Source organism: Muntiacus reevesi, chromosome 1 (genome assembly GCF_963930625.1).
Source record: "Muntiacus reevesi chromosome 1, mMunRee1.1, whole genome shotgun sequence".
NCBI lineage: Eukaryota > Metazoa > Chordata > Mammalia > Artiodactyla > Cervidae > Muntiacus > Muntiacus reevesi.
Genome location: NC_089249.1, coordinates 201,453,393 through 201,481,064, shown reverse-complemented (window position 1 = coordinate 201,481,064; position 27,672 = coordinate 201,453,393). Strand labels below are relative to the sequence as shown.

General features: G+C 36.9%; 1 protein-coding gene across 2 annotated transcripts in view; it reads right to left on the bottom strand.

Annotated features, from left to right (window-relative positions):
* Window positions 1-27,672, bottom strand: part of FNIP1 (folliculin interacting protein 1) — a 118,175-nt gene that overhangs the window by 64,575 nt on the left and 25,928 nt on the right. For both annotated transcript variants that reach the window (XM_065918162.1, XM_065918163.1), the window contains exon 2: window positions 7,735-7,861. In XM_065918162.1, coding sequence (XP_065774234.1) covers window positions 7,735-7,861 — 127 coding nt within the window. The remainder of the gene's footprint in view (window positions 1-7,734; window positions 7,862-27,672) is intronic.

Here is a 27,672-nt window from a genome sequence, read left to right as displayed (position 1 = left end):
GACTTTATAGTATATTTTTCAAATCTGATAGAATTAACTCAACCTTACAACTCTTCTTTTTCAGTTTTCCAACCTATTATTGCTATTTTTTTCCATTTGAACTTTAGAATCTGCTGTCTAGTTCCAGATACCACCACCCAACAATAATATTAATATTAAGTTTGACAGTTTTATTAAGATACGTTTTTTAAAAAGCAACTTAGAGACAACAGACAATGTTATAACCAAAAGTACATTATCCAGAAACATATTTTGCTTTTGATCTGTTCAAGCTTTTATGTACTTCAGCAGACTTAAAGTTTTAAACATAAAGATTCTGTTAAGTTTATGAAAAGGCACTTTCAAAAACTGCTGTTTTAAATGGAGCCTTAGGTTCCTTCATACTTCCAAGTGGAAGTTATTTGCAAAAACGGAGTTCACTGATTTCTGTATATCAACACTGAAGAAGATTCAATAACCTAACCAAATCTTATGTTCTAAATCTGGAGTCACGATTACGATTCAACTATTGGCACTTGTACAGTTTCAGTGTGCAAAACTCTGACATATTAAAATTTATATTAACCTTTCCAAAGTTACGTGAGCCTGTGAATGTGAAGGCTGAAACATGAATTACAATGCAACTTCACTGGCAGTACATGAAAAAGCATTAGATTATTAACGCAAAAACAATGTCCAGGATAAAGATAGTAGCATATGATCAAATCACACTTGATCCATCTGCCTATAGCAGTGTTCAAAAAAACCACATTTCAATAAATTTCACACTTCAACTAGACAATGAATAAGGTCTGAGGATCAAATGTAAAACAATAAAAATAAACTTTTATAAATAAGTGAACTCTCTTGATTAAATCCACTGAATGTTTGAGTCATTTTTCACAGAATATAACAGAGCTAGAATGAATAAATGTTCTGAGAAAGCTATACATTAATTAACAAAACTTTACTTCAGCATTTTAAGACAATATCAGGGAGCTGCTGATGCCCAATCTCATCATTATGCACAGGCCCAAAATATCATGTAAACAGTTCAAAATTATCATTTACATCATACTCTTTGCCAATGCAGAACTCATAATTTAATGTTTTTTTATTCAGTAGATGAAAAAAAAACATTTAATGATTCCAACAGCTTACAATCTGGGGGGAAAAAAACATGTGCTCTCTGGTGTTCAAAAGAAATATATAAAATCTTCATGAAAGTATTTATAGGATCTTGATATAAACTTCCTAACTTATAATTAAAGCTGATCAACAATATGTACTGAAAAATTAACACATGTGAGGCAGGATACAGTTTAGGAAACAAAGGTGAATAACAGACAAATTTTGTACTTTTTTTTTGCAATTTAAAAACAAATACAGCTATGACACATAAGTCTAATGAAAGGCTATCAATACAAACAAAAGACCATGAGAATTCTGATGTAGGAGAAAAGATATATCTAGAGAAATCAGAAGGGATTCAAAAAATTGTGATAAGCCCGAAAAAGGATAGATCCTCAACCAGGTTGACAGCACATAAGAGAGGATATATAAAACAAATGAGACTGCAAGTACCCAAGGCTGCTTGATTTCTAGTCACTGGTGGGCCTAGAGAAAAGTTCAAAAAAGAAGCAGGCTTATAAGAAAATTTCAGAAGACTGAATGGATGGTATGAGATGAGAGTCAGCAGACAGACTGAGAAACAGAGAGACTCAGAGACAAGAGCAAGAAGAGATACTGAAGAGACACAAAAAGATGCAAAGGAGAGATGGAGACGAGACACGGAGCAGAGCCTGAGAGACAGTGAGGCAGAGAAACTAGGAGACACCAACACACACTGAGAAGGAAGAAAAGAGACAAAGGCAGAAAAAGACAGGACACATATACAAGAAAGTAAAAGGATAATCATATTTTTCGTGATGGGTAATGAGACTTTGTGAAGACGTGCAGGCAAAGAAAAGAACTAACCGAGAGAGAAGAAAGAGAAGACTAATGAGACTAATGAAGCATCATCTCATAAAAGGTGGGCAGAAAAGGTTCAAGAAACAGCATGAAAAGAAGATTCATAAGTATGTTTAAAACAAAAGGGAAGATTGCTACAAGAAACACAATGAATAGCATTCATTAAGAGAGTAAAGAGGTTATTTCCTGCAATTCAATGGCACATCATCAAGAACACAAAAAAAAAACTCAATATTTGCTAAAGAAATAATAAAGAATATTAATCAATCATTGTCAACCTGTCAAGTCTTAACCAAGTTCCGCTGAGCTATTAGCATTCTAAATACAAAGACGACATGCTTATCACATTTGCAGCTAGACTTGGATTTCAACTGTCTGCTTGACCATCTAGAACTCTGACTCTTAGGCATCTCAGTTCAGTTCAGTTCAGTCGCTCAGTTGTGTCTGACTCTTTGCAACCCCATGAACCGCAGCACGCCAGGCCTCCCTGTCCATTAACAACTCCTGGAGTCCACCAAAATCCATGTTCACTGAATCAGTGATGCCATCCAACCATCTCATCCTCTGTCATCCCCTTCTCCTACTGCCCTCAATCTTTCCCAGCATCAGGGTCTTTACAAATGAGTCAGCTCTTCACATCAGGTGGCCAAACTATTAGAGTTTCAGCTTCAACATCAGTCCTTCCAGTGAACACCCAGGACTGATCTCCTTTAAGATGGACTGGTTGGATCTCCTTGCAGTCCAAGGGACTCTCAAGAGTCTTCTCCAACACCACAGTTCAAAAGCATCAATTCTTCAGCGCTCAGCTTTCTTTATAGTCCAACTCTCACATCCATATACATGACCACTGGAAAAACCATAGCCTTGACTAGAGAGACCTTTGTTGACAAAGTAACGTCTCTGCTTTTTAATATGCTGTCTAGGTTGGTCATAATTTTCCTTCCAAGGAGTAAGCATCTTTCAATCTCATGGCTGCAATCACCATCTGCAGTGATTTTGGAGCCCAAAAAAATAAAAGTCAATCACTGTTTCCACTGTTTCCCCATCTATTTGCCATGAAGTGATGGGACCGGATGCCATAATCTTAGTTTTCTGAATGTTGAGCCTTAAGCCAACTTTTTCACTCTCCTATTTCACCTTCATCAAGTGACTCTTTAGTTCTTCTTCACTTTCTGCCGTAAGGGTGGTGTCATCTGCATTATCTGAGGTTACGGCGATCTTGATTCCAGCTTGTGCTTCCTCCAGCCCAGCATTTCTCATGATGTACTCTGCATATAAGTTAAATAAGCAGGGTGACAATATACAGCCTTGACGTACTCCTTTCCCAATTTGGAACCAGTCTGTTGTTCCATGTCCAGTTCTAACTGTTGCGTCCTGACCTGCATACAGGTTTCTCAAGAGGCAGGTCAGGTGGTCTTGTATTCCCATCTCTTTAAGAATTTTCCACAGTTTATTGTGATCCACACAGTCAAAGGCTTTGGCTCTCACTACTCAGCTATTCAACCATTTTGGTTGAATTCACCGAACACTTCCTTCTCCCTCATTCCTCCCACAACCAACAAGGTGGTTTTTTCACTATGTTTAAAAAATTGACATATAAGTGACAACAGAATTATATTCAAGTCAGACTTATGACATGATGATGATGCAGTGGTTTGTATACATTATGAAAAGATATCTACAATAAGTCTAGTTAACTTCTCCAAAGAAGACATACAGATGGCTAACACATGAAAAGATGCTCAACATCACTCGTTATCAGAGAAATGCAAATCAAAACCACAATGAGGTACCATCTCACGCTGGTCCGAATGGCTGCTATCAAAAAGTCTACAAACGATAAATTCTGGAGAAGGTGTAGAGAAAAGGGAATCCTCTTACACTGTTGGTGAGAATGCAAACTAGCACAGCCTCTATAGAGAACAGTGTAGAGATTCCTTAAAAATCTGGAAAAAAAACTGCCATACAACCCAGCAATCCCACCACTGGGCATACACACCAAGGAAACCAGAACTGAAAGAGACACGTGTACCCCAATGTTCATCACAGCACTGTTTACAATAGCTAGGACATGGGAGCAATCTAGATGTCCATCAGCAGACGAATGGATAAGAAAGTTGTGGTATATACACACAGCGGAATATTACTCAGCTATTAAAAAGAACGCATCTGAGTCAGTTTTAATGAGATGGATGAAACTGGAGCCTATTATACAGTGAAGTAAATCAGAAAAGAAAAACACCAGTATATTAATGCACATATATTTTTAAATTTTAAAAGATGGTAATGACGAACCTATATGAAAGATAGGAGAAGAGACACAGATGTAAAGAACAGACTTTTGGACTCTGTGGGAGAAGGTGAGGGTGGGATGATTTGAGAGAATAGCATTGAAACATGTATATTACCATATGTGAAACAGATGACCAGTCCAAGTTTGATGCATGAAACAGGGCACTCAAAGCCAGTGCACTGGGACAACCCAGAGGGATGGGATGGGGAGGGAGGTGGAAGAGGGGTTTGGGATGGGGGGACACATGTACATCCATGGCTGATTCATGTCAATGTATGGCAATAACCACCATAATGTTGTAAAGCAATTAGCCTCCAGTTAAAATTAATTAATTAAAAACTACAAGTTTAGTTAACATCCATCATTATGCAGTTATAAAAATTTTTCCTGTTGTGTGATCTTTTACATTTGAGCAACTTTCAAATATACAGTATAGTGTCATTAACTACAGTGATCATGATATACTACATTATAGCCCCATGATTTATTTTGTTAAGTGTAAATTTGTACATTTTGATGCCCCTTCACTCATTTTCCCCACTCCCTACACCCTGTCTCTAGCAACAACCTATTTGTTCTCTGTATTTATTAGTTTAGTTTTTTTTTAGGTTCCATGTATAAGTGAGATCATATAGTATTTCCCTTTCTGTGTCTGACTCCTTTCACTTAGCATAATGGCCTCAAGGTCTATCCATGTTGACAAAAACAGCAAGGCTACCTTTTTTTCATGGCTGAATTATATTTTTATTCATTCATCCATTAGTGGGTGCTTAAGCTTCATCCATGTCTCAGCTTTTATAAACAATGCTGCAACAAACATGAGAGTGCACTACACATACCTTTTCAGGTTAGTGTTCTTATTTTCTTCTGATAAATATATAGAAGCAGAACTGCTGGACCATGTGGCAGTTCTATTTTTAATTTTCTGAGGAATCTCCACATTGTTTTCGATTGTGACTACACCAATCTCCACTCCCACAAATAGTGTACAGTGGTTCCCTTTTCTCCACACCCTCGTCGGCATTTGTCATTTCTCGTCTTTTTGGTAATACTCATCCTACAAGGTGATAGATACATCACTGTGGTTTTCATTTGCATTTCCTTGATTATTAGATGCTGAGCACCTTTTCATGTATCTGCTGGTCAACTTTATGCCTTCTTCGGAAACTGTCCATTCAGATCTTCAGCTCACTTTTCAATTACATTGTTTGTTTTCTGCTACTGAGTTGCATGAATTCTTCATATATATTTGATATTAACCCCTTATCTGATATATGATTTACAAATATTTTCTCCCATTTGGTATGCTGCCTTTTCATTTTGTTGATGGTTTCCTCTGCTGTGTGGAAGCATTTTAGTTTGACGTAGTCTCATTTGTTAATTTTCACTCTTATCATCTTCGCTATCAGTCTCATATCAAAAAAAAAAATCACTGCAAAGACAATGTCAAGGAGTTTACTGCTTGTTTTATTCTAGGAGTTTTATGGTTTTAGGTCTTGTATCTAAGTTCTTTAATCCATTTTGAGTTAGTTTTTGTGTACAGTATTAGAAAGCAATCTAGTTTCATTCTTTTGCATGTGGCTATCCAGTTTTCCAGCATCATTTATTGAAGAGACTATTCTATCCCACTGTATAGTTCTTGGCTCCTTTGCTGTAAGTTAATTGACCACATATGTGTGAATTTATTTCTGGACTCTCTACCAAAGTGACTTTTTGGAACATAAACCAGATCCCTACAATGGTTTCCTTCTGCATAGCACATAATCTAAACTTCTAACTCAAAGACCTCTAAGGCCCTAAATACTCTGGGCTCCTATTCTACCTCTCTCCCATTTCATCTCTCAACTAATTTACATACTACTTTGCTATCATTCCAGCCAGACTGGTCTTGTTTTACATCCTTCAATTCACTGAGCTCCTAAGTCACTCTGTAAAACGCATTTGCTGATGCTACTGAAAGAAATACTCATCTCCTATACTATGCCTTTGATTTCTTCAGATCACAAGTTGAATGTCGCTTCCTCACGGAGACCTTCCTTAATACTCCTACATCCAAACTGATAAGAAATGGGTTCCTTCCTGTGGAATCTCGTAAGAGTTCTGTATGTTTCTTTCACAGCTGTTATTGTTTAGTCTCTCAGTTGTGTGCGATCCTTAGCAACCCCATGGCCAAGGACCCCATACAGCACTCCAGGCCTCCCTGTCCTTCACCATCTCCTACAGCTTGTCCAAGCTCACTGATGTCCACTGTATCAGTGATGCCATACAACCATCTCATTCTCTGCTGCTCTTTTCTCCTTTTGCCTTCAATCATTCCCAGCATCAGGGACTTTTCCAATGAGTCGGCTGTTCTCATCAGATGACCCAAATACTGGAGCTTCAGCATCAGTCCTTCCAATGAGCATACAGGGTTGATTTCCCTTTGGCATTATTTATTTGTTCAATCTTTACCTCTGTAAGAATGTCTAATTGCAGGCAACAAGAAAGGTAGAGACAAATCTCCAAGCGCCTAATGCTTTGTAGATACTTAGTTATCTGCACAACTAAGTAATACTTTAAGAAAATGTTGCCAATTTTTTTGTCAGACTGAAAAAAATATCCAGATAACAGCTAAGAAATCTTAACAAAGCACAATCTAAGAACACAAAATCTCGAGTACAAACTCCCAAGTAGCTGTATGCCTACTAAAAAATAACTCTTTGTCTACTATAAGTCAATTCTATTAGTAGAAAAATCTGCTGTTTGCCCATTAAAAAACAACTCTTTGTCTATTATAAGTCAATTCTATTGGTAGAAGAATCTTTCCCAAAGTATTCTGCTTTGAATTGTTTACTGAAATGTTAGTGAAAATTGTCAATTTAGGGGAGGAGAGAAAGACAGCTCCATGCTTCCATTTCCAGATTACAGATCCCGGGAATGGAGAGTCCTTATACCTGAAAGGGTAACAGAAGCAGCAGGAGCAAAATGACAACAATCACCAGCATTTACTTGGATGATTAAGTGAATGGCTATGTACTCCTGCTAAACTAGTTATAAAATATTTCAAAATATGATATTCAAAGTCAACTAATAGACATTCTTGTTACTGCTTCATAGAATGGGAAAATATGATGGACTAGGGCCTAAGATTTAACTTGCTTTGTACCTTCAGACAAATAATGTCACCTCTATGGTCACATTTTCCACAACTATATAAGATGGGAGATTTGTACCAGGTCCTGTTTAAGAATCCCTGTAGCTCTAGTCATATCTCACAATACAAGTACATAAGTAACTGTCAAACTAAAATTTTCTCTGGTACTAGATCAATGCAAATAAGGCAAATATTTTTTCCTTTAAAAATTCTCAAAATCAGTGCTCTAAATTTTAATAACATGCTAAAGATGTTTTATAATGACAAATAAAAAGTACCATAATTGAAATTTGACTCACCCTTTCTTGAATTAGAATATTGGACATTAAACTTGAACCAAACCAATAACAATGCTCACCGATACTGATATGTCCTCATTTTTTCTCTTAACACTGGAGTCAAACAAGACATTTCTCCCTCGTCTTTCACAGTCTTGATATACAATCAGTCGAATCTGGCTTGGATCAAACTCTGGCAAAGGCCAACTTTAAAGAAAAATAAAGATTCATTAGAATTGCTTTAATAAATATTCCACATAAACACCTGGAAATAAAAACCTATATGATGAAACCCAAAGTTGTACTGCTGCTCAAGATAATACAGAAGATCTTTATATAAAATACTACCACTTCGTTTAGGGCTGAAAATTTACACAGTTATGGCACTTTAGGTTAAAAAGAAAGAATAGTTGTGGTAAGTATCATTCGGTGTATATAAAATATAGTCATCGTACATGAATCTAAATATAGCTAATAAAAATATGTAAAAACATTTACCATAATGAAAATATATACTTATTTGATGGCATGGACTCAGATGGCATAAGATTAATAATCCTTATTTTTAAATACTTTTGTTATTATTTCTTTAATATGGAAAAGAAAAAACAGATCCAGTTTTCAGTTTAAATAACAAAAGCTAACTACTCATAAAACAAAAACAAGTAAAAAGGTGGTGAACATACAAATGGGATAGAAATTCCTCATATTTAGTTGATATGAGTGAAAATGGCATAATCTTTTTGGAGAATAGGTTTTAAAATATATACACTAATTAAAAACATCTAGTAAAAATGAAGTTGACCCAGCAATTCTATTCCAGAAAAGTATGCCATTATACAAGAATGTTCAGAGAAGCACTGTTCATAATAGTTGAAAACTGCAAACTATTCACATACTTAGCAAAAGAATGGGTAAATATTCATACTATGAAGCACTACACAACAAACACAATGAATGAACCTCAGTTGCAGGCAAAAACATAGATAGACCATGAGCAAAAGAAATTAAAACAATGACACACACACACACAGTAGTGTATTCTGCCATTTACAGAATGATTCAAATCAGGTTAAGTTTTATCAAGTGATGCACATTCAGTTTTTATTAAAATTATCAGGAAGACAAAAGAAATGACGGCTTCAAAAGCTTGGAGAGTGGTTACAGCTCAGAGCTAGGTGAGGGTGGTGAGATTTCACCAGGAAGGGACATACCATGAGGACTGGGGCACTGATGATGTTCTATTTTTGACTGGATAATGTTTACACAGATACAGTACCAAAAAGAAAAAAGAAAAATGCTACTGCATTTGTCCTGTGTACTTTATATATAGGCATTGTATTTCACAACTTAAAAAACTAATAGAGTGAGTGAGATGAGGAAGAGAGGAAAAGAGAGAAAACAATGAATTGTATGACAGAGATACTAATCTCGTAAACTGCATGCACTACAACTTACAGGACAGCTGCCAAGAAAGAACTGTCATTCCAGGAACTGCCTATTGTTAGTTAGGCTAAGTGGTCACATTAAATTGTCACAGTTTTTGATTAATTGTCACAATTAATCAGTCACAGTTTTTTATTACATTCCTTCATTTCCTTAAGAGAGCCTTAACCCTAATCCTAGTACTTCCCTGGTGGCTCAGTGGTAAAGAATTTGCCCGCCAGTGCAGGTTCAATCCCCGAGTTAGGAAGATTCCCTAGAGAAGGAAAGGGCAACCCACTCCAGTATTCTTGCCTGAGAAATTCCCCATGGACAGGGGAACCTGGTGGGCTTACAGTCCATGGGGTCGCACACAGTCAGACACAACGGAGCAAGTGAACAACAACAGCAACTCTAACCCTATCAATGAATGTCAAAAAGAAAACCCATAACTGGCAACATAAAACACCTTCACCCCAATCTTGACAGAAAATATAATTTTAGTTTTCTTCTATTTAATCCTTAGCAAATGTCTATGAATTGATGAAAAACTTACCCTGGACAATCAAACTAAACCAGGGATTCATCCTTAGATCACAATGATTTGCATTCCATTAAGAGCTTTTATTAAACTGTGCTTTGATGCTACGCAAAGGAAACCACAGGAGGACAGATACGGAAAATCAGGAGGTCAGTCTCAGGAAAACTAAGAAAGAGGAGCACTTTAGAGAGGAAGAAGAAATATCATGGCTGTTACTAGAAAGTATCCACTAGTTTTAGAAACAAAGAAGTCACTGGTGACCATGATAAAGACACTTCTAAGTACAGGGGTCAGATTGTAGAGATTTGAGGACCCAATGAGGACAGAGAAAATAGAGATTTTAAGACAAATGTCAAAGAAAGTAAAAAAGAAAAGGAATCATGAAATAGAAGACAGCTATTTTGTTATTAAAAAGGACACATGACCATGTTTACATATTGATGACAAAAGTGTGAAGTGGATGGGAGAGGAAGACTGAAAAGTAAGGCATCTAAGGAAGTGGGTGAGGATAGAATATAGAGTCCAGATCAAAGAATTACCTCAGAAGAAAGGATAACCACTGCATTAGGACAAAAAGAAAAGATGGACACAGATAAAGGAAGATTATTCATAGATATGAGGGTAAGAATGGGGGAATTCATATCTAGAAGCCCTATATACTTTCTAAAGCAGGTGAAGGAAAATAAAGGAGAGGTTGTAAAATGTGGGGACAGCAGACAGCAAAGAGAGCAGTCTTTGTAGCAAAAAGAAAAATTGCTGACTGGGAAACATAAGATTTCTTGGAAATTATGAAAGTCTACCTGAGACTGAAGGCTATGAAAATATACCAGTCACAAACTACACATTTGAGTCATTTTCTCCAGCAATCATTTGTATTCCTGCGCTTGGATTTGGATCATACTGAGACAAGTTGCAATCCACCTTGCAATGCGGGGGACAAGGGTTCAGTCCCTGGTCAGGGAAATAAGACCCCACACGCTGTGGAGCAACTAAGCCCGTGTACCACAGCTACTGAGCTGGCGCTCCTGCCCTCCACAGCTAGAGAGCCGACATGCTGGAACTGTACATTTTAAATGGATGAATTTTATAGTATGTGAAATTTACTTCAATAATAATAATAACAAGTTAGAATGCTTTGCTCCTTTTTTTATTTAAGTATTTGTAAAGTATTCTTCCAATGAGTACATGGATTAAACTATCATATTCCACAATCTGAAAAAATAAAACATAGAAACTTTCTTTGAAAAGTTTAAAGGTATGCCCATCAACTGATGAATGAGTAAACAAAATGTTATACCTATACAACGGAATATTACTTGGCCATAAAAAGCTGCAATATGGCTGACCCTTATAAACTTTAAGCCAAGTGAAAGAAGCCAGATACAAAAAGCCATATACCATGAAATTCCATTTATCCCCTCTGACTTGTCCAGAACAGTCAAATCCACTGTGACAGAAAGTAAATTAGTGGTTGCCCAGGAGGGCTGGCAGGGGAGAAGGGAGATGACTGCAATGTATAAGGAGTTCTTTTTTTTTTAACTGAGGTATAGTTGATTTACAATATTATACGTTTCAAGTGTACAACATACTGATTTCACACTTTGTAAAGGTTATTCTCCATTTAGTTTTTATAAAACATTCCTTGTGCTGTACAATATTCCCTTGTAGCTTACTTATTTTATATGTAGTAGTTTGTACCTCTTAATTCTCTACTCCTAATCTTGCCCCTCTCCTTTCCCCACAGGTAACCACTAGATTGTTCTCTATATCTGTGAGTTTCTTTTTGATATATTCAGTAGTATGTTTTATTTTTTACATTCCACATATAAGTGATATCATATAATATTTGTCTTTCTCTGACTTCATAAGCATGTGGAGTGATGAAATGTTCTGGAATATGATAGCAGTGATAGCTGGATAACCGTGTCACTATACTAAAAAACCCACTGGATTGTACACGGTAAAAAGATAAATTTTACAGTGCACGAAATTTATCTCAACAATAATAAAAAGAGTAAGAATGCTTTCTCATGAACTTACCTTAGCATTTGTAACTTAAAGTGTTCTGTTAACTCAAAATAACACTACACAAAAGCTTAAATGCTAAAGCTTCTAGAAACATACAGTATCTATACAATCAAGGGGTGCAAAGAATTCCTATATAGGACACAAAAGTTACTATGCGTAAAAAATTTGATAAATTGAACTTCATTAAAATTTAAAACCTTAACATTAAAAGGCAAAGTTTTTTTTAAAAGGCCAGTCATAAACTAGAAGAAAATATTTACAATGTATATAAATGACAAAGGACTTGTAAATAGCCTATACAAAGAACTCCTATAAAGCAGTTAAGATGAACCATTTGTTCAATTTTAAAATGGGTGAGAGGCCTGGGCACTTCAGATGAGGAGTTTATGAATGATGAAGGAACAAAGCATGTGGAAAAGATGCTAACAATATTAATTATCAGATAAATGCACATTAAAGCACTTCCACAAAAGACCAGTAACACTTGTTGGTAAAAATATGAGGCACGTGGAATCTTTCACATTGCTGGCAGGAGTGTAAAACGGTACAACCATTTTAGAAAAATTTTTGGCAGCTATGACCAAGCAATTCTTTTCAAAGATATTTTTACCCAGTAGAAATGAGAACATATGTTCAAAGACAAGTTTTTGCAGCTATATTCCTAATGTCAAGAAAACTGGGAACACCCCAATGACCATCAAAGGGAAAATGGATAAACAAGCTGTGGTACATTCTTATACTGAAATACCGAGCAGAAATAACAAGGAATGAACTACTTACTAGTCATAACACAGATGAACTCTGAAACAACGCTGAGTGAAAAAAATCCAGACACAGAAGCATACATATTGGTAATTCCATTTATATGTAGTTACAGACCAGGTAAAACTAATCTGTGGTGATAGAAATCAAAGCAGTGCTTGACCAGGGGCAGAATGGAAGGGAATGGACTAGAAAGGTTTTTGGAGTGACTGAAATGTTCTATATATTTACTGGGGTTGTAGTTTAACAGATGCATACATTTTTCAAAATTAATCAAATTATACACTTAAAATGTGTGCTTTTTACATAAATTGTACCTCAATCTTTAAAAAGGAGGATTGTGGGGAAAAACCACTATACTCACAGTGTATATGCTGAAGTTGAAGCTCCAATACTTTGGTCACCTGATGTAAACAGCTGACTCACTGGAAAAGACCCTGATGCTGGGAAAGACTGAAGGCAGGAGAAGAGGGTGACAGAGGATAAGATGGTTGGATGACATCACCAATTCAATGCGCATGAAATTGGGTACACTCTGGGAGATGGTGAAGGACAGGAAGGCCTGGTTTCAAACAGTCAGGAATGACTTGGCAACTGCACACACACACATCACTCACACACACACACACACACACACCCCACTGCGCGCGCACACATACACACACACACACACATACACACTTGCCTGGTGGCTCAGACAGTAAAGGTCTCAAAGAGTCAGACATGACTAGATGACTGCATGGACATGTGCGAGCGCGCACACACACACACGCACACGCTTCCCTGGTGGCTCAGACAGTAAAGAATGGTCTATAATGCAAGAGACCCAGGTTCGATCCCCGGGTCGGGAAGATTCCCTGAAAAGGGGATTGGCTACCTACACTCCAGTATTCTTGCCTGGAGAATTCCATGGACAGAGGAGCCTGGCAGGCTATAGTCCATGGAGTTGCAAAGAGTCAGACATGACTGAGCGACTGACACTTTCACTTTTCATAGTGTATTTATATTATTTACATTTTAGAGATCTCAGTAAAACAGAGAATAAATATTGACCATCCTCAGAAGCACAATGCCAGGCCCTGAGAATATTTCTGTACATTCATTCACTGACTTAAAAGCATTCATTAAGTATGAAAAGAAAAACATGACTGAAAAGATTCACAGTCTAATAGGAAGACATAAATAATTTCATCATTGTGACACAGTCTGTAACTGAGGCAAGATTATAATATAGACAAGAGGTCTGCAGAGGAAGGTCAGGTACGGACTCACTAAGGAACAATAATAAATGATATACAATGGATAATAAATAATAGGTAACAGTTATTATCTACTGTATACCAGTTACTGTCCTAAGGGCATTACATATGTTAGTTCATTTACTCTTCACAGCATCAATTCATCTTCACAACTTCATTCCTATTTTACAGGCAAGGAAACTAAGGCATAGACAGATTAAGTAGCCTGATCAAAATAACATAGCTAAATATACACAGTAATTGGCAAAGTTCAGTTTAGATTCCAGGCACTATGCCTCTGGAATCCATGATCATAACCATTATTCTCTACTATCGATGAAGTACTTAAAGTCTGTATGAGTTTCAAGTTGAGAAGAAGGGTATTCTCTTCCCTGCAAGAAGAAAACATCATACGCTATAATTCTTAGTGACCCTAGCTCTGGAGTGTGCAGTGAAGTAACAAAAGCTGGAAAGGCAGACAGGCGATAGATCAAAACTCAGAACTATTTCACACAAACACAGAAGGACTTCATTCAGACAATGAGTAAACAGGGTGTTAAAATGACAGTAAGATCATTTGTGCCTTTTAGGAAATCACATTTACAAAAACTTAGAGAATTGACTAGAGAGGAAGGTGTGGAGGTAAGAATAATGCTCTAACCTGAACCAAAACTAACACTGAAGATAGCATGGGAGGGAACCAGATGTTATTTAGGAGACCAAGAAAGGACTTGGAGACTGGACATGGGGAGTGAGGGAAAAAAAGGATGCCTGATTCTCAGGTTTCAGATTTGAGGAAAAGAGAGAAGTAGAGAATACAGGAGGGAAAGCAAGTTTGGAATAAAGGTGTTTACAGATTTAGTTCAATGGGCCTATGAGATGCTGCAGAAGAAACACCTCTGATATTTTGATGAAAAAATGCTCTGGAGTTCAGGAGAATAGCTTAGACTAGAGTTCCAGATACAGGAGTTATTGACACATAGTTGGTAGTGAAATTATTCAGGAAGAACATATTAATGGAAAAGAGAAAAGATACACATAAACAACAAGTTCCTACATGGAACTACATTCAAAATCCTGTAATAAATGATAATGGTAAAGAATATGAAAAAGTATGTCTGCATGCGTGTGTGTGTGTGTAAACTGAATCACTTTGCTGTACACAAGAAACCAACACAACATTATAAGTCAATTCAGTTCAGTCGCTCAGTCATGTCCGACTCTTTTCGACGCCATGAACTGCAGCACGCCAGCCCCCCCTGTCCATCACTAACTCCCGGAGTCCACTCAAACCCATGTCCATTGAGTCGGTGATGCCATCCAAGCATCTCATCCTCTGTTGTCCCTTTCTCCTTCTGCCCTCAACCTTTCCCAGCATCAGGATCTTTTCAAATGAGTCAGCTCTTAACATCAGGTGGCCAAACTATTAGAGTTTCAGCTTCAACATCAGTCCTTCCAGTGAACACCCAGGACTGATCTTTAGGATGGACTGGTTGGATCTCCTTGCAGTCCAAGGGACTCTCAAGAGTCTTCTCCAACACCACAGTTCAAAAGCATCAATTCTTTGGCGCTCAGCTTTCTTTATAGTCCAACTCTCACATCCATACATGACTACTGGAAAACCCATAGCCTTGACTAGAGAGACCTTTGTTGACAAAGTAACGTCTCTGCTTTTTAATATGCTGTCTAGGTTGGTCATAATTTTCCTTCCAAGGAGTAAGCATCTTTCAATCTCATGGCTGCAATCACCATCTGCAGTGATTTTGGAGCCCAAAAAATAAAAGTCAATCACTGTTTCCACTGTTTCCCCATCTATTTGCCATGAAGTGATGGGACCAGATGCCATGATCTTAGTTTTCTGAATGTTGAGCCTTAAGCCAACTTTTTCACTCTCCTATTTCACCTTCATCAAGTGACTCTTTAGTTCTTCTTCACTTTCTGCCATAAGGGTGGTGTCATCTGCATATCTGAGGTTACGGCGATCTTGATTCCAGCTTGTGCTTCCTCCAGCCCAGCATTTCTCATGATGTACTCTGCATATAAGTTAAATAAGCAGGGTGACAATATACAGCCTTGACGTACTCCTTTTTGTATTTGGAACCAGTCCGTTGTTCCATGTCCAGTTCTAACTGCTGCGTCCTGACCTGCACGTAGGTTTCTCAAGAGGCAGGTCAGGTGGTCTTGTATTCCCATCTCTTTAAGAATTTTCCACAGTTTATTGTGATACACAATAAAGTATAATAAATCAATTATACTTTAGTAAAATAAATTTTAAAAATGGAAAAGAGTAAGCAAAGAATCAATAAGCTAGACTTTTAAGACATAGCAATATCTTAAGGATAGAAAGTAGAGAAATCAGGGAAGATCAGTAAACTCAGACCACAAAAGAGAAAAGAGAAAATCAATGGTAAAATATTATTTCAAAAGTCAAGGAAGATGAGGATGAAAAAAGGAACAGGGCATAGTGCCAAAGGCTGCAAAAAAAGCCAAAACATTTATAAAGACTACATGCATCCATGCATGGGATTTTGTAATTTGGTGGTCTTTGGTACTCTTGCAAGAACCATTTCAGTGCAGAGTTGGAGTCAGGGTAGTTACACAACAACAGCAACTAGAAAAAAGAACTCAGAAAGTGAGATGGTAAGTATATACTATTCAGAAAGGTTTCCTTTTAAAAGGGGTAGAGACAAAAATAATGTGACCATACAAATGACCATCTAAACTGTAAAATTTTGAAAGCAAAAGAGGGCCCTAAATGCACAAAAGACACCTGAGATTATCTTGGGCAACCAAGATCTATGGTCACCCCAGATAAGTAGAAGTAGTAGTAAGGCCACAAAAGGCTATTTCTTAAAGGAAAAAGACATATACAAATATATATTATGGTTTGCATTTATGTATGTATGCATCTGTCTACCTAAAGAAAAAAGGTACATACTTAAAAGCATGTATTTCCTAACTGAATGGAAGAAATCAGCAAAAGAGTCTAACTGGACAGCTATGTGTAAATCAATGAAACGAGAACATTCCCTCATACGATATAGGGCTTCCCTGGTAGTTCAGACAGTAAAGAATCCACCTGCAATGCAGGTTCAATTCCTGGTGATCAGGAAGATCCCCTGGAGAAGAGAATGGCTACCCACTCCAGTATTCTTGCCTGGAGAATCCCACAAACAAAGGACCCTGGAGGGCTACAGTCCACGGAGTCATTAAGAGTCAGACACGACTGATGGACTAAGTACATATGTACTCCATACCACATACACTCATAAACTCAAAACTGTTTAATACCTAAATATAAGACATAACACCATAAAACTAGAACAGAACAAAAGCTAAACATTCTTTGACACAAACTGCAGCAAAATTTTCTTAGATCAGTCTTCCAAATCAAAAGAAATCAAAGTAAAAATAAACAAATGGAGCCTAGTGAAAGTCGCTCAGTTATTTCCGACTCTTTGCAACCCCATGGACCATACAAGTCCATAAAATTCTACAGGCCAGAATAATGGAGTAGGTAGCCATTCCCTTCTTCAGGGGATCTTCCCAACCCAGGGATCGAACCCAGATCTCCCACATTGCAGGAGGATTCTTTATCAGCTGAGCAACCAGGGAAGACCCAAATGGAGCCTAATCAAACTTAAAAGCTTTTGTACAGTGAAGGAAACAATCAACAAAAACAAAAAGACAGCCTACATACTGACAGAAAAATACTTGTGAATGATGCAACTGACAAGGAATTATTATCCAGATTACACAAGCTCAATCATCTCAATATGGGGAGAAAAACCCAAAAACCAAACAACTCAATCAACAAATGGACAGAAAACCTAAACAGACATTTCTTCAAAGACATACATTGCATCAACGTGGATGAACCTAGAAATTATAACACTAAGGGAAGCAAGTCAGATACAGAAAGACAAATATCATATCACCCACATGCAGAATCTAATTTTTTTTAATGATACAACTGAACCTATTTACAAAATAGAAGCAAATTTACATATACTGAAAACTAACTTATGGTCACCAAAGGGGAAACATGGTGGGGAGAGATGAAATCAGAAGCCTGGAATTAACATACATACACACACTACTAAACATAGAAGCAACAAGGACCCACTGTATATCACTGGGAACTCTACTCTATCCTCTATGATAATCTGTATGAGAAAAGAATCTGAAAAAGAATGAACGTATGTGTATGTATGTGAATCACTCTGCTGTACACCTAAAAATATTAATTACACAACACTGAAAATCAACTATATTCCAATAAATTAAAAATAAATTTGCAGAAAAAATCATTTTAAAAGACATACAGATGAAAAGATGCTCAACTTCATGAATTATTAGAAAAATGTAAATCAAACAACAAGGAGGTATCACCTCACACCGGTCAGAATGGCCATCACCAAAAAGTCCTCAAAAAAGAAATGCTGGAAAAAAAAAAAAAAGAAATGCTGGAGAAAAGGACCCTTCCTACACTACTGATGGCAATATCTACTGGTGCAGCCACTCTGGGAAATATATGAAGGTTCCTGAAAAAACTAAAAATAGAGCTACCATATAATCCAAAAATCCATTCTCCTGGGCATATATCTGGAAAAAAAACCCAAAACTCTAGTCCAAAAAGATTATTCACCCCAATATTCACAACACCACTATTTACAACAGCTAAGACATGGAAAAACAAAGACTTAAGAATGATCTTTTACTAACCAGAAACTAAATTCTGATATCTAATTCACCATATTTTCCACTTCATCATGTTGACTTCAAATTTAACTGAAGACATGATTAAGCCTCATCATTAAGAATGGTAAGCACACCATCACTATTCACAAAAATTGTCTATACACTATAGCAAAGCTATCCTCAGTAAACATATTTGATCTATGTGGTTTTTAACTTTCTGACATTAATTCTACATACCTGAGAACTTAAACTGCAGGGAAACACTGCAAAAAGGTTAAAATGAGATAAAACAACTAAGAGAGCCTGTGTCCATGTTGTTCAACTGGGTAACACATATTGAAAAAAGTATTTTTAAGTATTTTTAATCCTACTTGCATAGTAGGATTTATTTACAACATAAAAACATTGTACTAAATTCACTACTAATTCAAGTTAAGTCATAAATGACTAAGTGGGGACACACAGTTAAGATGTTTACAAAAGCATCAAAAATACTACCTGATAAATTCAGGCATATACCTGTAAAATTTAAGGACAACATCAACTATAAAATAACTGGATAATGATCAATAAGCTAATACAATGTCAAGTTTTTAATTTAGATTCTACTTATATATATGAGATACACAAAAGCATACTGACTCTTCAAATAGCTGTATTGAGTTTTCCTATGTAATAAGTATGAGAAATAAGGACAGTAAATGACAAAGAGAATAAGACATACATACACCAGAGACTAATATGCAGTGTCTATATATTAGACTTTAAAATAATGATTACCACCTGCTCAAAACATTCTCAAGTCCTTCTAATTAATCACCATAATTCTAATCAACTATTCATTAAATAAGTCTATCTAAAAGCTCAGCATTAAAATTGTTATATCACTAAATTTATAACCAATTTGGGCTGATTTTGATGCTAATAACATTTGAAAATAAAATCTTAAGCTGTATGTTAGTAGCATCTCTATTTCTCTTAAGCAATTCTGCTTTTCAAAATCCCTAAAAACTCCAGTTATGTACAACTGCCAACCCAGGTTAATAATAGCAATGAACCACATTCATCTGAAACCACAAGACTGTCCCGTGACATACCAAGAAGTCTGAATTAAGTCAAAAGCCCCTCCATGCTGCAATGCTAAAAGGCTTAACTCTAACAACAGGACCATGGGGGACTGGGAACTTTTAAGAAACATACTGCCAATGACAACCTCTATTTCTGAAAAGGTTCATCTACCCAGTTCTGTCATTTCACAAGTGACACCCTGTTCTTTAGTTCCATCAAAGACTGCGATTTTTACAAAAGCATATCATGACTACTTTTCAATTCCTCATCTCTTCTACTAAAAACATGCAATTAAAGAAAATCAACCTAAGTATTCAATAAACCAAGTGCTGTCCTGGCAGCTGGTACAGACTAGGAATGCCAACATGTTTTAAGGGTTCTTTAACTCAACAAAGGCAGGTCCCAGGCAGAGTACTCAGGTGACCCATAGCTAGAACCCAGCTCTTCAACCATCCCCATCTGTGAAGAACTCCGGCTCATTTACTAAACAAGAAAACAGAACAGCTCCTCTCTCAACTTCCATGTCCCAACTCTATCATTTCAAACAAGTACACACACACACGCAGTTGAAAGCCACAAGGCTGTGCTCCACCCAGACGACAACCAACCTAAAAGCAGGCCCTAATGATCACAGACACAGAAAGGTTAATATGAAAATTGGTTCAAGAGTCTGAACTCTATGTTAAATTTAGACAGACAAGTCTGACACAAATTACTACCTTTGAATTTATAACCTTCAATACAACTACCAAGTTACATTATTTGGCTGGTTCATGAAATAAAGACATTTCAACGTGCTTTAAACACACGGTCTTCCACTAAGTTTTTGTACTTTTATATCAAGCATGTTCTTCCAGGAAAAAGAAAAACAGAGGGTACATCTGGTGTATTATGCCGATGTGATAAATGCAGTAAGCAATACAAATGCCTTAATGTAGTGGGCTGTTAACCCAAATCCTAGCAGACAATATGCTAAAACCAAAAATCATTCCCCACACCCAACATGAAAGAAACAGAATGAGCTCTGAATCAACCGAACTTGAATTTAAATCCCAACTCAGTCACATACTGACTGTGATCTTAGAAAAGTGTCTTAATTTCTATAGTCCTCAGATTCCCCATCTATTAATATAACAGCGAACTAGCTCTGTGATTAGTATAGGGAGACTGTTTTATCTCAACACTTAAAACACTGTGTCACACATATCAAAATTTCAATAAACACTTGAATTACTGACACTGTTACTAGAAGTGTCTCTTCCATGTACAAAGCCTTCTTGTCCTAGTTACAAAAACTGTAACTTCCTTTATTTTAATTGCAATAGTTTATAATTCTAATAATCCTGGCACTTGTTAGGATATATAAATATCTGCATAATGGTTCCAGAGCTTCACAATTCATCAAACAGAAACTTCTAAAATCCATCTTTCATATGTGGGCGGCAGAGGATGTATGGGAAATCTCTGTATCTTCCACTAAATTTTGCTGGGACGTAAAATTGCTCTAAGAACTTAAGTTTATTTTTTTTCAGTTATATTCATCTTTTTTCAATTATTTTCCATTATAGATTATAAGATACTGAATAAAGCTCCCTAGCTATACAGTAAACCCCTGTTGCTTATCTATTTTATAGCAGTGTGCATCTGTTAATTCCATACTCCTAGTATATCCCCTACCCTTTTCCCTTTGGTAACCGTAAGTTTGTTTTCTAGGTCTGTGAGTCTGTTTCTGTTTTGTAAATAGATTCACTTGTATTACTTTTTAGATTCCACAAGATATCATACAGTATTTGTCTTTTTCTACCTGACTTACTTCATTTAAAACTTAGGTCTAATTTTAAAAACCCATCCTTGATTGTTGAAGTTAGAAGCCTGCATAGAGACATAAAAGTACACTGAATAATTTTACAGATCTAACCAATCTAACATTTCAGGGTTCATTCACAACAGACTTGTTATACAAATTTGGATTTAACATAATCAGGATATAAGCATGTTTGCTGCAGCACTGAATGTATTAAAAGGAAAAAACAAAAAAGCAACTAAAATGCCCATCAAAAAGAGACTTTGATAAACATGCTGCAGTACATTCATTCAGTGGAACACTGTGTAACTGTTTAAAAGCATAAGAGCTGTATAGAAAGATCTCCAAGATAACTTATTACATGAAAAAACAAGGTTCAACAGGGCATGTATAGCATCAGACTTTCCTCCAAGGAATACAAAATAACTTGATAACTTTCATAATCTTTTTTTTTTAACTTTCATAATCTTATGGAAGAACATGATCTGCTTTTCTACTGAAAAGTTTTAGATCAGAAATGAACTACCCAGAAAAAAGTCTGACGTCCACCAACTAAAAAACCAGTAAAGTACCATAACACTAAGAAACAATGGAAGAAAAAGGACATGTTCCAAAACAGGAAAGCCAATAGTTTCTCTAATGCCAACCTATAAAATCTCTGTTCACCTAGATGCTCAAACAAAAATCCAGAAGTCACCAAGTTCTGTTTATCCTATCTCCTAAATGTCTTGAATCAGATCACTACCACTGGAGACATCCCTGGTGGTCCAGTGGTTCAGAATCCATGCTCTCAATGCAGCGGAGACCAGGTTCAGTCCCTGGTCAGGGAACTAGATCCCATACGCTGCAACTAAGAGTTCACATGCTGCAAACAAGAGTCAAGATCCTATGTGTCACAACTAAGATTTGGTGCAACCAAATAAATATAGCTTTTTAATGTTCAAAAGATCACCACCATTACCACACTGCCACCATCGTAGTCTGAGCTGTCATAATATCTCACTGCTTAAATTACTCTCCCAGTCTTTCCTGCTTTCCTCCAGTTTATTCTCCAGTGTACCTAAAGTGGGAAAACCGCAACATGCCACTCACCTACTTAAAAATTCTTGGTTAATAACCTCATTGCTCTCAGGATAAAGATCTAACTTTTTAATAGATTTGGCTCTTGCCTATTCTCTCCTCCCACCTCCTATCATATCCACTTAAATCAGTTCTTTAAATGATGTTTTCATGTCAACCTTTTTCACTGGGCTTTTTCTTTGGTCTAGCACACTTTTTCTTGCCCTACCCCTATTAGCCTGATTCATTTTCCAGGTTTCAGTTAATATGTTTCTTCTCACGAGGAGTATTCCCTGACATTCCAAACCTCCACCCTTCATCTGGAATAGGTTCCCTTCCCATTTGCCTCCACAGCATCCCTTTCTCTACCTCAACAGAGCTCTAAACTGACATTCTGTACATCCCTCATTCTGGTGCTCAGCAGACTACTGTCATAATTTCCTATTTATTATCTCCATTTCGACTGGACCATAGGCTCTATGAGAATGGGACCATACTTCTCTTGGGCATAGCTGTATTCTAGTGTCTAATACCATGGCTGACATTTAGTAGCCTGTCAATAGGTGAGTGGTAAAGAATTTGCCTGCCACTGCAGGAGACGCAGGTTTGTTCCCTGGGTTGAGAAGATGCCCGGAGGAGGAAATGGCAACTCACTCCAGTACTCTTGCCTGGAAAATCTCACGCAGAGAGGAACCTGGTGGGCTATAGTCCATGGGATCGCAAAGATGTGGATGGGACTGTGACTGAGCATGCACACACGCAATAGGTCAAAACATAAAACTAAACTCGGACAAATTTTTTTTAAATCTTGAGATCAGTTTAATGTTAACAAAACATGAAATAGGATTTTATTTATTTATTTGTTAATGAGAATGAAATATCTCAGAACCTATTTGCTTATACTTACTCTGAAGTACACAGTCATTTCAGGGGGTAATGCATTCAGTGTTCTCTCCCAACTCAATCCTCAAAAAGGAGGATAATCTTTCTAAACATAATATAAACTGACTGTACAAACCTATGAGAGCCTAACAGAATGTTTAACTTTATTTTTTATGTGGATCATTTTTAAAGTCTTTAAAAGTTGTGGGGAGAATCAAATAAGATAATACACATGAACGCAATCTATAAATTATTACTTCTTTGTCTACGTGGGGACACAGCATTCATTCTATAAGAAACCTAGAAAACCAGCGTAATAAAGCCAGAGAAGAACATCCAGAAAGGACTTAATGTGGCAAATTTAAGACTGAGATCCTGAGAAAGGCCTGCTTGTAAAACTGGCCTTTATCTGGCATCTGGGAACTTGACTAGTAAATAGTTTCTAACATGATGTGAAACTTTCTCTAAGTGACGTGTAGCTTACTATAACTAAACAACTGTACAAAATGGTTTATGCTCAAGACCTGCTTTTCTTTGGTACATGCTTTCAAAGAGGATTTGGTATATGCTGTCAGAGGTTCCTACATGACCAGTATCTAATAAAAACCTTGGATACTATCTGATCAGTCCCCAATAATAGGACATCACTGCTGAAGAATTTAAATGCTTCCTGGGTGACTCCGCTGGGAGAGGTTACTTAGAAGTCTGCACCTGGTTTTCTCTGGCCCTTGCTCCAGGTGCCTTCTCATTTGATGATTTGTATGAGCTTTATATCCTTTCACTGTAACAAACTTTAGCTCTGAGTTTGACTATATGCTGAGTACTGTGAGTTCTTCTAATTAATCAATGAACCTGGGGTGGTCTTCAGGGTCCCTAGAACAATAAAGAAAATGTATTCACAGAGTAAATACAATATCTCTCTGTCTGGGATGAGGATACAGCTTGCAACACAAAAACAGAAGGAGTCTTCTTTTGCCTAGTGTCATTAAAAAGCAAAAACAAAAAGTGGGGAATGTAAATTGATGCAGCCCCTATGGAAAACAGTATTGCAGTTCTTCAAAAAACTAAAAAAAATAAAATAAAAAATCACTACCATATGATTCAGCAATCTCACTCCAGGGCATATATCCAAAGAAAATGAAAGCACTAACTCGGGCTCTTCCCAGGTTGAACCCACGCCTCCTGCACTGGTAGGCAGATTCTTCACCACTGAGCCATCAGGGTAGGCCACTACCCAGCAAGAGACAAAACTTTCCAGTGTCCTTTCCATCTAAGCATGGCCATGTTACTAAATTCAAGTTAACAGACTCCAAGAGGAACGGGCACGTGCGACTTCAAGGCCATCTCCCTGCATACAAACTGTTTCTTCTTCTCTTTGCCCCCTCGATGGCTGGCAAACAGCAAAGATTAGTGCAGCCCCTTAGACTCAGAAAGGGAAACTGCAGGACAGAAGCAGGGCTGTCCTAACAGACCCACCAGTCTGGATCACTGGACAACTTCCTGCAACTGCACTGTCTACTGGCCAAGAACCACCTACTTCTTTTTAAAAAATTAATATACATGAAAGATTATTTTATTTTACTGTATCCTGCTATCTCTATTATAAACCTTAGCTTACACCCCAATACACAATTACATAGTCTGGGTCTGAGTCTCACTTTTTAGGCAAATTTTACCTTTCAAGGGTCAGAATCCCTAGAAGACCACTTCTAATTCTGAAGTTATGACTGGTATACATTGCCCTCTGATACTGATCAAATCAGACTTTTTATTAACAGTGCAATGAGCAGGCAGATCACTATGCTATATTTCAGGAGTGTAAATTTACAGAGTAAGCTTTATATTGATGATCATGTACTTAAATATGAGTGTCTTAGGATAATATAAATTTAGGAATTTTAAAAACATAAGTTCACATAAACACATTTTTTATGAGAAGCATAGCAATTAAGTGGTTTCAAAACAGAGAGACTAAGGTACAAGTCCAAGTTCAGTCATTTATTAGCTGTATAGGTAAAAATTATAACTATTAATGTAAATAATAATGCATACTTCATGCTATTGTTAAGTATTTAGATAAATAAATTATTAAATTTCATAAACATATATTTAGTACAATGCCTAGCATATTGTAAAAACACAATAAAAAGTGGCTATTCACAGCAATCAGAGAAGAAAAAGAAGTAAAAGGAATCCAGATTGGAAAAGAAGTAAAATTTTGCTAGCAGATGACATGATTCTTTACACACAAAATACTAGAGATGCCATCAGAAAACTACCAGCATTAATCAATGAATATAGTAAAGGTGCAGGATATAAAGTTAATACACAGAAATCCCTTGGATTCCTATACACTAACAATGAAAAATCAGAAAGAGAAATTAAGGAAACAATCCCATTCACTACAAAAATAAGATACTTAGGAATAAACTTACCTGAAGAGACAAAACACCTGTATGCAGAAAACTATAAGACACTGATGAAAGAAATTAAAGATGACACCAACAGATGGAGAGATATACCATGTTCTTGGGTAGGAAGAATCAATACTGTGAAAATGACTATACTACCCAAAGCAATCTAGAGATTCAATGCATTCCATACCAAACTACCAATGGTATTTTTCACAGAACATTCAGAACAAATAATTTCACAATTTTTATGGAAACACAAAAGACCCCAAGTAGCCAAAACAATCTTGACAAAGAAGAATGGAACAGGAGGAATCAACCTTCCTGACTTCAGACTTTACTACAAAGCTACAGTCATTAAGACAGTATGGTACTGGCATAAAAACAGAAATACAGATAAACTGAACAAGATAGAAACCCCAGAGATCAATCCACACACCTATGGGCACCTTATTTTTGACAAAAGAGGCAAAAATATACAATGGAGAAAAGACAGTCTCTTCAATAAGTGGTGCTGGGAACACTAGGCAGCTACATATAACAGAATGAAATTAGAAAACTTCCTAACACCACACACAAAAATAAAATGAATTAAAGACCTAACTGTAAGACCAGAAACTATACAATCTTAGAGGAAAACACAAGCAGAACACTCTGACATAAATCGGAGCAAGATCCTCTATGACCCACCTCCTCCTAAAGTAATAGAAATAACAAAAATAAACAAATGGGATCTAATTAAACTTAAAAGTTTTTGCATATTGAAGGAAACTATTAGCAAGGTGAAAAGACAATCTTCAGAATGGGAGAAAATGACAGCAAATGAAACAACTGACAAAGAACTAATATCCAAAATATATAAGCAGCTCATGAACTCCAATACCAGAAAAACAAACCACACAATCAAAAAGTGGGCAGAAGTCTTAGAAGTTTCTCCAAAGAAGACATATAGATGAAACACTTGAAAAGATGCTCAACACTGCTCATTATTACAGAAATGCAAACCAAAACTACAATGAAGTATCATCTCACATGGCTAAGAATGGCCATCATCAAAAAATCCACAAACAATAAATGCTAGAGAGAATGGGGAGAAAAGGGAACCCTCTTTCACTGTCAGTGGGAAGGCAAACTGATACAGCCACTATGGAGAACAGTATGGGGATTCCTTTAAAAACTAGGAATAAAACTACCATATAACCCAGCAATCCCACTACTGGGCATATACCCTGAAGAAACCATAACTGAAAAAGGCACATGTACCCCAATGTTCACTGCAGCACTTTAACAATAGCTAGGACATGAAAGCAAGCTAGATGTCCATCAACAGATGAATGGATAAAGTTGTGGCATATATACACAGTGGAATATTACTCAACTATAAAAAGGAATGCATTTGGGTTGGTTCTAATGAGGTGCATGAACCTCTAGCCTATTACACAAAGTGAAATAAGTCAGAAAGACAAATTATCATATATTTATGCATACATATGGAATCTATGAAGATGGTACTAATGAACCTATCTAAAGGGCAGCAATGAAGAAGCAGACACAGAGAACAGACTTCTGGACACAGTGGGGGAAAGAGAAGGTGGGATTATTTGAAAGAGTAGCGCTGAACCGTATAGATTACCATATGTAAAATAGACAGCCAGCGGGAACCGGCTGTCTCACACAGAGAACCCAAAGCCAGTGCTCTTTAACAACCTAGAGGGTGGGATGGGAGGGAAGTGGAAAGGCAGTTTAAGAGGGACGGGACATGTGTATACCTATGGCTGATTCATGCTGACGTATGGCAGTGTGTGTGAGGGTGCAAGTCGCTCAGTCGTATCCGACTCTTTGTGACCCCATGGACCGTACAGTCCATGGAATTCTCCAGGCCAGAATACTGGAGTGGGTAGCATTTCCCTTCTCCAGGGGATCTTCCCAACCCAGGGATTGAACCCAGGTCTCCCACATGGCCATTACTTCTACAAAAGTCCATTTTGACTTTTATGGATAATAATAATAAACATAGATAACTACAATGCTAATACTTCTGGAAGCATAGAATAGATATACGTATTTTTGTATCTTTAAGCTTACTGTTGTGTCTGGTACAG